At 37.4% G+C, this 11,510-nt stretch overlaps 1 protein-coding gene across 1 annotated transcript; it reads left to right on the plus strand.

The window, feature by feature from the left end:
• The first annotated feature begins 7,587 nt into the window (after window positions 1-7,587).
• LOC114527639 (enkurin domain-containing protein 1-like) lies at window positions 7,588-11,510 on the plus strand. The gene is made up of 6 exons (XM_028549341.1): window positions 7,588-8,048; window positions 8,663-8,838; window positions 9,027-9,182; window positions 9,799-9,965; window positions 10,544-10,680; window positions 11,034-11,510. The coding sequence occupies exons 1-6, from the start codon at window positions 7,844-7,846 to the stop codon at window positions 11,192-11,194; spliced, it is 1,002 nt and encodes a 333-aa protein (XP_028405142.1). The 5' UTR covers window positions 7,588-7,843; the 3' UTR covers window positions 11,195-11,510.

The raw sequence follows: 11,510 nt of genomic DNA on the forward strand, positions 1-11,510 counted from the left end.
CACCACGTTTGAGATATCTTTCTCAGGTAGTTTAGACACAAATCACGACATCTTATTGTAGAATACTACCTACACTGGATCACCACGTTTGAGATATCTTTCTCAGGTAGTTTAGACACAAATCACGACATCTTATTGTAGAATACTACCTACACTGGATCACCACGTTTGAGATATCTTCTTCGGGTAGTTCAGACACAAACCGGCTGCGATTAATGGCTTATTGCGGCCGAATACTACTGCATTGGACCATTGCGTTTGAAAGATTTCTAGACAGTTATCATGTACATGGAAATCGCAAAGGGCAGCTTATTTAAGAGCAGTCATTGAATTTCTTTTACTAATGCACTCGCCTTAGGCGTCGCATTTCTTCCCTGTATCATTTGCTTTGGTTAAAAGATGATTAGTATTGAAAAAAGCCGATTTGTATTGAGGAAACAACTTGGCGCTAATAGTGTTATATTGTTGTTTGTGGAGATACAGTTTCATTGAAAGAAAACAGTTTTATTCAATACATGAACAACAATCTAGACAATGCCAATGGAGTGTTATTATCGGCATTCAATGGATGAATCACAAGTAATTATCTCACTTATCAGGCACCAAACTGTAAGTGTTACTGACAAAGGCTCTTTAAATGTGTGGAAAATGTTTTTGTCTCTCGGCCAGTTTATTTTGAAGCTTTAACTCTTTAGAGCAAGGAGAAACCATCTTTATAAGGAGATTAGACATTTATTAGTCTCTGATTGCCTAAGTACAATGAATTCAAAACGTCATTTAATGTCTTGACTGCATGCATGCCGTTAAACAAATTATTAATTCGATGGGATATTGGAATGCTATTTTAATAATGATCACAACACTTTATTAAGAAATATTGCAATTCGTAGGCATTATATATAACCCGTGGAAACTATTCTTCGCATAAAAAGTTTTACTCTGAACATTGCTTCAAGATTCATCAGTTTGGAGCTGCTGTTTACGACTGCAGAATAAATTTTCTTTCCTCTCTCTACTAAAACCTGGAAGCTCAACAAAATTACTGCATGGTTCTACGTCACAACGACCGTAGAATGATACACGAAACATGAATTCTGGTTTGATTTTTCGTGACAGGATATTTTTCACAAACATTTATCGACCTAATTTATTTGCCAAAAAATAATAGTATACCACGTACGTCAGTTCGATGTTATTCCAAGCGACGTTCGTTGTTTTGCAATATCAGAATCTTGACATTTGAATGCAGTCCTAAAGTTCAAAACCCTTACTTGTTACGATGCTGAAACATTCCTGTAAACCGTGTTTTTATTTTTCACTCTTACTCTCAGTCTACCCACGTTTAAAAACATGATTAAAAATAATTTACCTCCAATCTTAAATGATTTTTCCTGACTTTTTTTGTTGCTACGCGTTGTAAAATTAACTGCAGCAGAATACGAGATGAATATAAATCTTCCAGCATGACCAGTAGTTCGTTCAAAATCAATCTTCCATTGTTGGCTTGACAAACGATGCGGTGTACTTAATACTACGGTAAAGTGGAAGATAGGCTATCAAGCTAGCATAAAAACTATTAACTAACTTGCATTTTATTTTTCTTCATTATTTTGGCAGAATTGATTTATGTACTGTTTGCAAAGGTCATGATTGACGCAATGATATGTGTAAAAACGTTGGAACAAAGTGCTGAAAAGCACCAAGTGCTCGCATTAGAGAGAGAGTCGTATTATTGAATACCTCATATGTTTATGAATGAATATACGTCGCTAAGTTTGGCGCAAAAACGTGTTCACATTGTTTAAGTCTAAAGTTTATTAACAATATCTTTATTGAACGTTGATAGACGAACGTGTTTAAAACCATGGCGTTGTCTTAACCAACCAATGATCGCTTCCCAAGCACGTGCGCTATACATTGGCTTCAGAGTGCCGCCTTTTGCAAAATTAATATGCCAAAGAAAATCCTAAAGTCATTATTAAACAACACTCTTATATATAAGACTGAAACCGATTATCAAATGCGAGGGGATTCTCACAGTAACCCACCTAACATTCCAACACTCCCATAGGGGGTGACCCCTAATTTTGGGCGTATTTGGGGATGTTTTTGCTCCCCAATAAAAAGAATTTTTACTCAAATCTTCTCGTGCTATTGAAATTCGGCATTCAGAAGCAATTTACCTTTTGTTTTGAGTAAGACAATGGTTGTACAATGAAGCATGTTGTTGGACATGTGATGAAGTCTTCAGCCCACTAAGGATCACATAAACATCTTAATTTTTTTTAATTTAAGCTCAGGAACGTGTTTCAATTAGCAACGAGCACACTTCCAAAAGAACAGTCTCGATTTGTTTAAAAGTGGGCCGTTTTAAGCAAGGTTTTAACCTCTCCTAACATAAAACTCGTCCTAAAAATCCTCCCCTTTCGGAAGCCACCTTCAAAAAATTCCTTTGACATTTTTCATTAAATATGTATTTTCCAAGACTTTAAACAAGATTCTGCTTCATCAAAGATTTATATGAATCGATTGTATTTATATGCTAGCTTCGAAATTGTGCCATTTTAAGTGTTTTCCTAAAAAAATCCTTGTGTCAAATTCTATCTCTCACAATAGGCTCATTACCAAACTTCAAGTATTATTTTTTAAATAAATTAACTTCCACAGGGAACAATTGTGTGATAAAAATGGACTTGAACTAGCTTTTAAAGGCGACGTAAACAGCGATGATTTTGAAACATTGCTGGAATCTTATTCTTCTTGAAACGATACAAACCGGACGACAGTGTCTGTGTATCGATTTTGTTACTTAGCCTAAGGGTATTTTCTTTCTCATCTTCAAACTCAGGCGCATGCGTGATATAAGGATAATCAAATGAACAAAGTTAGACAGAACATCTGTCACTTCATTGATAGAATACGATTTTTGAGCCGTTGTTTTTATCTTCGGAGCTGACGTTGACTGGGTTTGGTCAATATGAAAACATTGCACCAAATTTAGTATTTAAGTGAAGTTAATAAGGAGTGGAAAATATTACGACAGGAGCTTTAGATGTAGTTTATTATAATGCCTGAGTGTATCGTTGTGCCGGGAATAAAACGTCTATTAAATATTGTAGACAAGTTTAATCATTTGACAACGGGGTGTATAAGAGTGCATGTGAGTGGTCTAGGTGAAGGCGAGACGTATTGGGTATTGTATAGTCAATAGAACTAAAAATATGAGCAGTCATAATTCAACACACGCAGTAATTATGATGGACTTTCAACGTGGTGCAGGCAACTTCTAAGAAACATTTTCCACGAGAGACGCTCATTTAGTCTTGTAACAATTATTTAACGCCCAGCGTCTACACAAGGCTGCGGTAACATAAAAATGACATGCGAACTCACCGTATCCATTCTCGTAGGCAACCATTCAAGTATTGTTCTCCCCTAATTAGGCTGCGCGCGTGTTAGGATGGCGTATAAATGACGCGCGATGCTCCACTCAAAGTCAAACACTGCTCCAGTCGAGTTGTGAAGAGCACCACCTCAAATTGGTTAAAAGGATTTTCACAAGTTCCAGAACAACAGTACTCGACGAAGATAATCGACTACACTTCTGGTTTCAGGAGTATTTTTGGTAAGTAAGTTTCCGTATTTGCATAAATATATTTTAAACAAGAGTTGTACATTTTAAAGTGCATTGTGAAAATGTCTTGTCAACATTGTGAAAATTCTCTCTAGTCAAGTGCCTTTTATCAACAAACTTTGAGGCTTGAATCTGTCTACTTTTCGCTAGTTTAACATTTCTTTAAACGTTTTTCTTTTAAAACAACGTTCACAGAAGTCGTTTTAGAAACACTTAGTCACGTTCACTTTGTGATAGGATAAAAAAACTAGGATAAAATGCTAAATAATTTGTGTATTGCTTTGTTTAAAATGATGCAGCGAAGACTTGCTAATTTACTGTCTTTTCTTGTAGATTTGCGATGAACTCGCCATGTACGAAATCATGTGACTGTGTTCCCAGCCTTCAGGCTCCACGCGCAGCAATGGCGTACGCCCCCCTGGAAAATGGACCACATTTCACCCACCAACCCCGGGTGATGGAGACAACCGTTTGCACAGCAACTGTGGTCTCGGCAGAAACGTACTCGAGAAATGGATTCTGCGTTCCTGCGGATGACTTAGGATTATTAAATATTCCCTCGATTTACGAGACAATGAACAATACATGCTTTGAAGAGCCGTCAGAATGGGGCTGTTGGCCAAATGATGGAACTGAGTGCCCTGGAAACGAGGCGGGAAAATGTGACGATGACGAAGAGGGAAATCCTACGAACATTATCGAAGAGGTTCCGAGAGAACCTCTGAAACGTCTTCGTAGACAGCGCGCAAATGATCGTGAACGTCGACGAATGAAATCGCTCAACGGAGCTTTGAACAACTTGAAGCGTTGCATACCGTTGCCGAAGACCAAACGACGAGTTACGAAACTTGAAATACTGAGAATAGCTTGTAATTATATCCAGTCTTTATGGGAGACCTTGAATAATGGGGGTAATGAGGGACACACAAAATCTTTAGGAACAACAGGTGGCAATCAGCATCGTATAGTGAACGGCATGAGTGTGACTCAGAGACTAAATTTATTGTCCAATAATTTAAAATTTAACTTTCAGTTGTAAGGCTTATGCGTACTCATTTAGGTTGTAAACTGAGCATCAGTGTATGTAATCTGTTTTTTAAAGCAAAGCTTTAACTTGAAATTAAATAGTTGTAAATACCAGGTTCTGATAGTCTGTTTGCATGCCTTCTTGCCAAATAAACGCATCATATATTACCAAATCAAGCCCTGTTTTCAGGAAATCACTTGTAAATATAACTTAAGTTATAGTGTATGTAAATTACATTTAAGAGAAAAAAACCTAGTTTTCCTAATCGTAAACGCAAAATGCAGGATTTTTTATTTATAGAAAACCTAGCCAATCGTATTTATCAAATGAACGAAAGGCGGTATATCCGCGTGCGCTATAATGGAAACCGAATTGATATATTCTGAAATTTAGTCTGAATGGACTGGAACAATCAACAATCTCGCTCTGCAGTGGTTGTACACGAACATTTTATTATTTTAATAAAAGCTTTATTACGGCAATGCTCCCGATTTTTAGCGCTAAAAATGAATGCTCTTTTGGTGAAACAAGTGACGAAAAATGGGACGTCTTTCTAACAAAGACGTTGTTGACTTTTAGTTTTTTTTCGACTTTGCTAGCAGGAGGTAATCCAAACTTAATTCATCGCCACTTCTTTTCTTCCGCCTTTGGCAACAGCCGGCGTATAATTATAGCTAGCATACAGCTGTTTGTACTATACATTGATATCTAAGAATAATGACTCATTACAGACTTAATGATGTGGTGCCATTTTTAATCCTATTACTTTCCGCGTGTAACTTTTCTGTACGTCTACCGAAATAGTTGGGGACGTGATTATCGTCTATGTGCTTCTGTTTATTTTCCATTAATGCAATGCGCTTAAACAAGTCAAAATATACAGCGACAATCACGTGGCACACGAGTGCAGGGGTAATCCGAGGTAACAAAAGTATATATAAAAGTTATAGTCACGGTTCAACGTTATTTTTAAAAGTACATGAATCAAATCTTCCTAGCCTGAGAAACGATACGCGGTTCTACTCCAACAATCGTGTTTGTCGGCATCAGTTAGATAAAAGTAATTGACTGCTGATTAAGGTTTCAGTCTTTTATAATTGTAATTACCCACGTGTTATAAGAGATACACTTTACGCTGGACAGCTGAAAACTCAGCATCTCTGGAATTGTTTTGAAAAAATCGTTAACGCGAACCCTGGGTAGACTTTTTAACCTGCTGTTTCCGTCTGCAACACAACCTTTTGTCTAATGACTTTGGAAGTACAACTTGTATTGATTGCAAAAAATACAACTTGTATTGACTGCTACGTGAATGAGAGATCGAAATATATTAATAATAAACTTGACGACGAATCAACGATGGTCTACTGACGTAAAGCTTAACTGACGTTAATTGTAAACTCACAAGATTACTGTCTCCTGGAGAAGCAAAGAATATTTTTTTATATAATTGAGTTCAGCCATAATCAGTTTAATCCACAACAATCTCTAATGAAAAACGACTAACCTTTGGTTGAGCGCGGCAAGCTCTGAATCCTAAATGATGTGTCCTTTTCAAGCTAGAATTGCGATAATTAATTGTTGAAAGAATGATTTATTGAGTTTTTATTAGTTTTGATAGCTTTGTCTCGTTTTTAGTCTTTGTTTGTTAGTTCAGTAGTTTGTTATCACAAGGGTGTTAATTAATGTCATATACATAGCTTTCATGAACTATGGATGTCAGTGTCTGACATTTTATTTACACAGTATTGTAAATATTAACTACAATGGATGCATTCGGACAAAGGATCCGTGTTTTAAGTAACGAGTACTTTGTTGTTGTAAGGCATGTGTGATTGTTTGAAGAGTGTTTGACATGATAATCTTACTGATTTAGGTTTCTTCCCGCCTTGAGAAGGCTCACGCTTTTTGTCTTCCTTTACGAGAAAACGGATTCCAGTAAAAATAGATTTCGCGTCAAATAGATCATGGATGTCGGCTGAAAGTCCCCCATTCCACTCGTCTTATTAATAATTTAAAGTTTTCAAGGCCTTGAAACTCCCTCACACAACTAACTGACTGAGTTCGTATGCATAGTTCATGTCGATGAATGACTTCAGTGAATATAATCCCTTTCACACTTCACTTGGTGTATAAGAATTGACACGGGGTATCTCTACTTTTAAATCAGTGTTTTTACTGACAGAGTCGAGCAAGGCCTGGCTTTCAAGCCTATAGCCGATTTATATACAGCATTTATCTAAATTTTTAAAAAGCTGGCGTGTTCACATTCCTAGACTCGTAGTATATATTCCGTTTCTCAGCTGTCCACGAACTGATTCAGACATCAACATTGTATTTGGGAGAAGGTCGGATGAGCTGTGACTACTAAAGTGTATTCTTGTACGTCTTAGCTCAGGCAAAGTTAAAGCACGTTTACATTACAAGTATTGCCGAGTATTTGAAGCATATTGCCACCTCTTCCCTCAAAGAAACAATGTTGATTCATTGTGGTAAAGATTGAAAATTTGTTTTAAAGCGTGTCTTGTTGGGTTGCAGGAGGAGTGAGGAGGCTACAAGTATCTAATGCTGTGAACGTGTTGTATTCAGTTTTGCACTTCTACTACAGTTGAAGTAGAACAGCTCAGGAATACTAGAATTCTCTGATCTATGGATCATCCATAGAGTTCTAAACAGAGATGCTGATTAACTGCAGAGCATATGAACAACTGCATATGAACAACTGCAGATTACACTTGTCTTATCTGTATTCAACAGATTATGTAATCGAAAGCTGGTACAATCTTGCATCAACTATAACAAAATAGATGGAACCGAAAAGTGAAGAATATCGTCCTGATGAGTGATTGATAAAGACGACCTCAGAAGAAACGTTCCCCCAAGAGCCGTTCCCATTCCTCCAGAATCCTAGCGACCGCGCGAGTGTTTAGTCACGTGATTAGAAATACAACGGCTACTATGGAAAGTAAACATTGGAGTGGAATAATTTTATATTTGGTTGAAAAATCTTGATTTTATCCACAAATCTGACCGAAATCATGCAGAAAAAGACGATATAGAAGCAAAGAAAGACATTAATAATCTTTTTGTGCAATAAAACAAGAAATCGCGTTCTTTTACGGGATAATTCGGTGGTTCTATTTGGTGCAGATCCAGTGAAAGTTGTATGCGTGCCATACATAATGATGGCTGCTGTTCATTCAAGGACAATTCCTGCCGATCCTGGCTTTCAAACGAATCGTTCAGATGGTGGATTAGTTGCAGACCGTCCTAAGCCAAGGATTAAACCAGAAGCTATGATGATTGCTATCAAAAATCAAGGAACTTTGGGACAACTTTTTAACCCATATTCAAAACCACCATCATTACGAAGTACCAGAAGATCAGGTAGTTATTGAAATATATAAATCTTTAGATAAGGTGACTGCTTTATACTAATAATGCCAAATTAACACTCAAGACATATAGCATTGTTAAAATATGAGTATGGTGAACTATAATCTTACAGTACCAACGTTTTGACTATTTACATTCAAAACTCTGCATTGGTATTTGCACGGGTATTTGCATCAAACTGATCAGACTGATAATCTGATTTGAATTTCTAACATGCTATTATTACTAATATACAGAATTTATCTTGGCATTGTTCTTTAGTAACTAGAATGGTTAGAACTCAAACACCCGGGTATTCAACCAGTTTATGTCATCCGAGGATACTTTCCTTTATAATTACAGCAAAAACAGCCAGACCGGCGGTCCTGTTGTATTTTGGGACAGACAGATTCTGTATCATCAGACAGACAGAGTCTGCAGTCATGTATATCGTTATTTACATCTGCCTAGCATGGGAAATGCAGTTTCACTGTTATATTCTTAATCAAATACTCTATTTAAATTCAAAATGCAACCAGTCTGACCATTTTGGCCACTTAAAGGAAAGTTACCACACTCAAAGTTACTAAAGGCTCTGTTTACTGATATTCGTCATGTTTCCACAGGTACGCCTGAGGTGAAGCGAGACTTCATCAGGGAAAACACAAAGCAAATTAAAAACATTCAAAAAACTAATCGTGAAAGTGAAGCAGCTTTGAGTTCAAGAGAGACATTGAGGACTCCTCCTCAGAAAAATGATAAATATGAACATGTTGAATCTAAAGTTGCCCAGGAAGTGAAGGTAGCTACTAAATGCTTTTATTGTGGTGTAATGTTTCTCACAATGACAAATATCTACCATTCTAAGGTGAATTTGATTTTTCCAAACAGTGTCAAACAATGATAGCCATATGATAAACAAGAGATATTTTAGTTTTGCTAGTAAATTGTATTTACACACACTAATACTTCACATTTTCTCATCTCCAGGGTATTCCTCAGGCTCCAAGGTCAACATCAAAATCTTTTCTTCGTAAACACTTGCGTAGTGGGTCACCTGTGCGTGATCGTCCAGCTTCCGCAAGATCACATGTGCCTCCTGAGGATAAACAGAGTGTTCCGAGGCCAAGTTCTGCTGTAGCTAAGGTAATTTGATACATGCAGATGTAGCACATTGATACATGCAGATGTAGCACATTAACATGATGAAATCAGGTTAGCCCTGGGTAAGATCTTGATACCATTTTCATAGGTGTTGGGTTGGGTAGTAACTTTAAAATTAGCCAGAAAAATTGGTCAAAAATACAGAAAAATTAGTTTTGGTTGTAGTCAAATCGTGCAAAGTCCTTGCAGGAATTACCTGATATTATAACTTCTCTGTTCCTTTTTACTTAATTCAACGCAGCCTTTTCAAATTAAGATATCGTCGGAATTCAGTGTTACACAAAGTAGCTTGGGTTTAGTACCACAAGATAGCGCGGTCTGCATTAACACAGCTTGCTCACGTCATGTGACGTAGGCTCGTGTCTAGTACTAGCAGCATCACAGGACACTTTAAGCAAGCAAGAGACAATGATTTAAACCAAAACTTTGTATTATACAACCATTGTTTCATTTCATAATTCTCAAGTGTAAAATGAGGCATCACGAGTGTTTATTTTATTGTTTTTAATGCGTTCTGCGGGTTGGATTTGCGACAATTAGCCCTTAACTATATCTTCCTGATAATCTTGATTTCGCTTTCTTGAATCGCAATTTTCAGGAGAAAGGCAAGACAGCCAAGGTCAATCATATTTCGAACAATATCCGTCGGGTGACTTCGTCTCCAGGCCTACGACGTCGTGCGCCTGCGGTCATAGCCAGTGAGGAGCTGGAGAGGAAGAAGACTGAGACCGAGACGAAATACAAAAGAGGCGAAGTCCCGAGCTAGTAAGCGTTACATGCATGATTTACAGATCTGGGGCCGGTTGTATGAAAGCTGGATAGCGCTATCCACCGGATAGTGATTTTTCTACCGTTTTAAATGAAAAAAGATCCTCAATTTAAGAATACTGAGGAGTACTACTGATACCTACCACTATGCAGTTTCGCACAACCTGCCTCTGATGTACCAATACTGATCAACCTTTATCCTTGAACCAACCTCAATACTTGAACAACCTTTATTCTCTGATGTACCAATACTGATCAACCTTTATCCTCTGATGAACCAATACTGATCAACCTTTATCCTCTGATGTACCCATACTGACCAACCCTTATTCACTCTCATTTACTCTTGAATTTCAGCTGCGATTCTCTTCTTCTGAAAGATGTGAACGAATAGACAAGTTATGGATGCATGTCAAGCTATGGATGCATGACTATTCACTCGTTTACATCTATCAAAAGAAGAACTTCGCGAAAAGACCCCAAGTGTAATCAAATATTTTACTCTGTATTTGCTACACCCAACATTCTTTGGAAAGCTGGAGCGTTTTAATATGTAAATCGCGTGTTTTCCGTAGCTTAAGGAAGCGACAAGAACAATGGAAAAGTGAGGAAGATGAAAGAATAAAGAACATGCCTGATCCCAGCATTCCACCGGGTCACACCCTCATGCCACGTGATGAACGACTGCAAACCCTCGAGCTTCTTAAGAAAAGTATAAATCATTCAATTCCTTTTCACATTAGGTCATTCATGTACACGTTGGGATATAGGGTATCAATCATGTACACGTAGGGATATATGGTATCAACCACGTACACGTAGAGATAAAGGGTATCAATAATATACACATAGGATAATGGGTATCAATCATGTACACGTAGGGATATAGGGTGTGAATAATCAATACGTCGGGATAAGGGGTATCAATCATGTACACGTAGGGATATAGGGTATCAATATGGTATCATGATGGGCATTTCATATCGTCTCCATTATCCTCATGGTTGAAAGGGGGGGGGGCTAAAATCATCCACTTTTCAATCATTCTATGATTTGTTTTTGTAGAACAAAAGGAGATGACAGCGGAGCTCAACTCTCTCCCTGTCAGCTGCGACACACTTCGTATCAAGCAAAGAAAAATGGAACTCGAAATTAAACTGCGGGAAATTGAAAACGCGTTGAAAATATTTTCAAGACCCAAGGTTTTTGTGAAAATAGATTCGTGACGACGGTGGAGAAAGGACGCGTTGAATAAGTCTTAAAGGAATATGTCAGTATAGATGAAGGAGAATGAATGACAAGATATTTATCCCGGGAGAAAACGTATTTGAAATATATGCAAAGCTTGCAAGTTGGAAGACACAGGCCGAAATGTATTGAAATGAGAGAACTTTAAGCGACGAAAAATGTCAAAAAAAAGTTGTAAATCCACGGATAAAAAGCTGTACATAAACTAAATGTTGTTGGCCACGCATTCTCTGATCATGATGTTTCCTTACCTCAAAGTGTATTAGAAATCGTTTTGGAAAATGTATTAAAAAT

This window comes from Dendronephthya gigantea, unplaced genomic scaffold (assembly GCF_004324835.1).
Source record: "Dendronephthya gigantea isolate DGI-Jeju-01 unplaced genomic scaffold, DenGig_1.0 000045F, whole genome shotgun sequence".
Lineage (NCBI taxonomy): Eukaryota > Metazoa > Cnidaria > Anthozoa > Malacalcyonacea > Nephtheidae > Dendronephthya > Dendronephthya gigantea.

Excerpts from the sequence above, each read along its gene's own strand:
- LOC114527639 (XM_028549341.1), top strand. The coding sequence starts at position 7,844 with ATGATGGCTGCTGTTCATTCAAGGACAATTCCTGCCGATCCTGGCTTT. Across the intron at positions 8,049-8,662 it reads ACGAAGTACCAGAAGATCAG|GTACGCCTGAGGTGAAGCGA; the intron begins GTAGTTATTGAA and ends ATGTTTCCACAG. Across the intron at positions 9,966-10,543 it reads AGAGGCGAAGTCCCGAGCTA|CTTAAGGAAGCGACAAGAAC; the intron begins GTAAGCGTTACA and ends TGTTTTCCGTAG.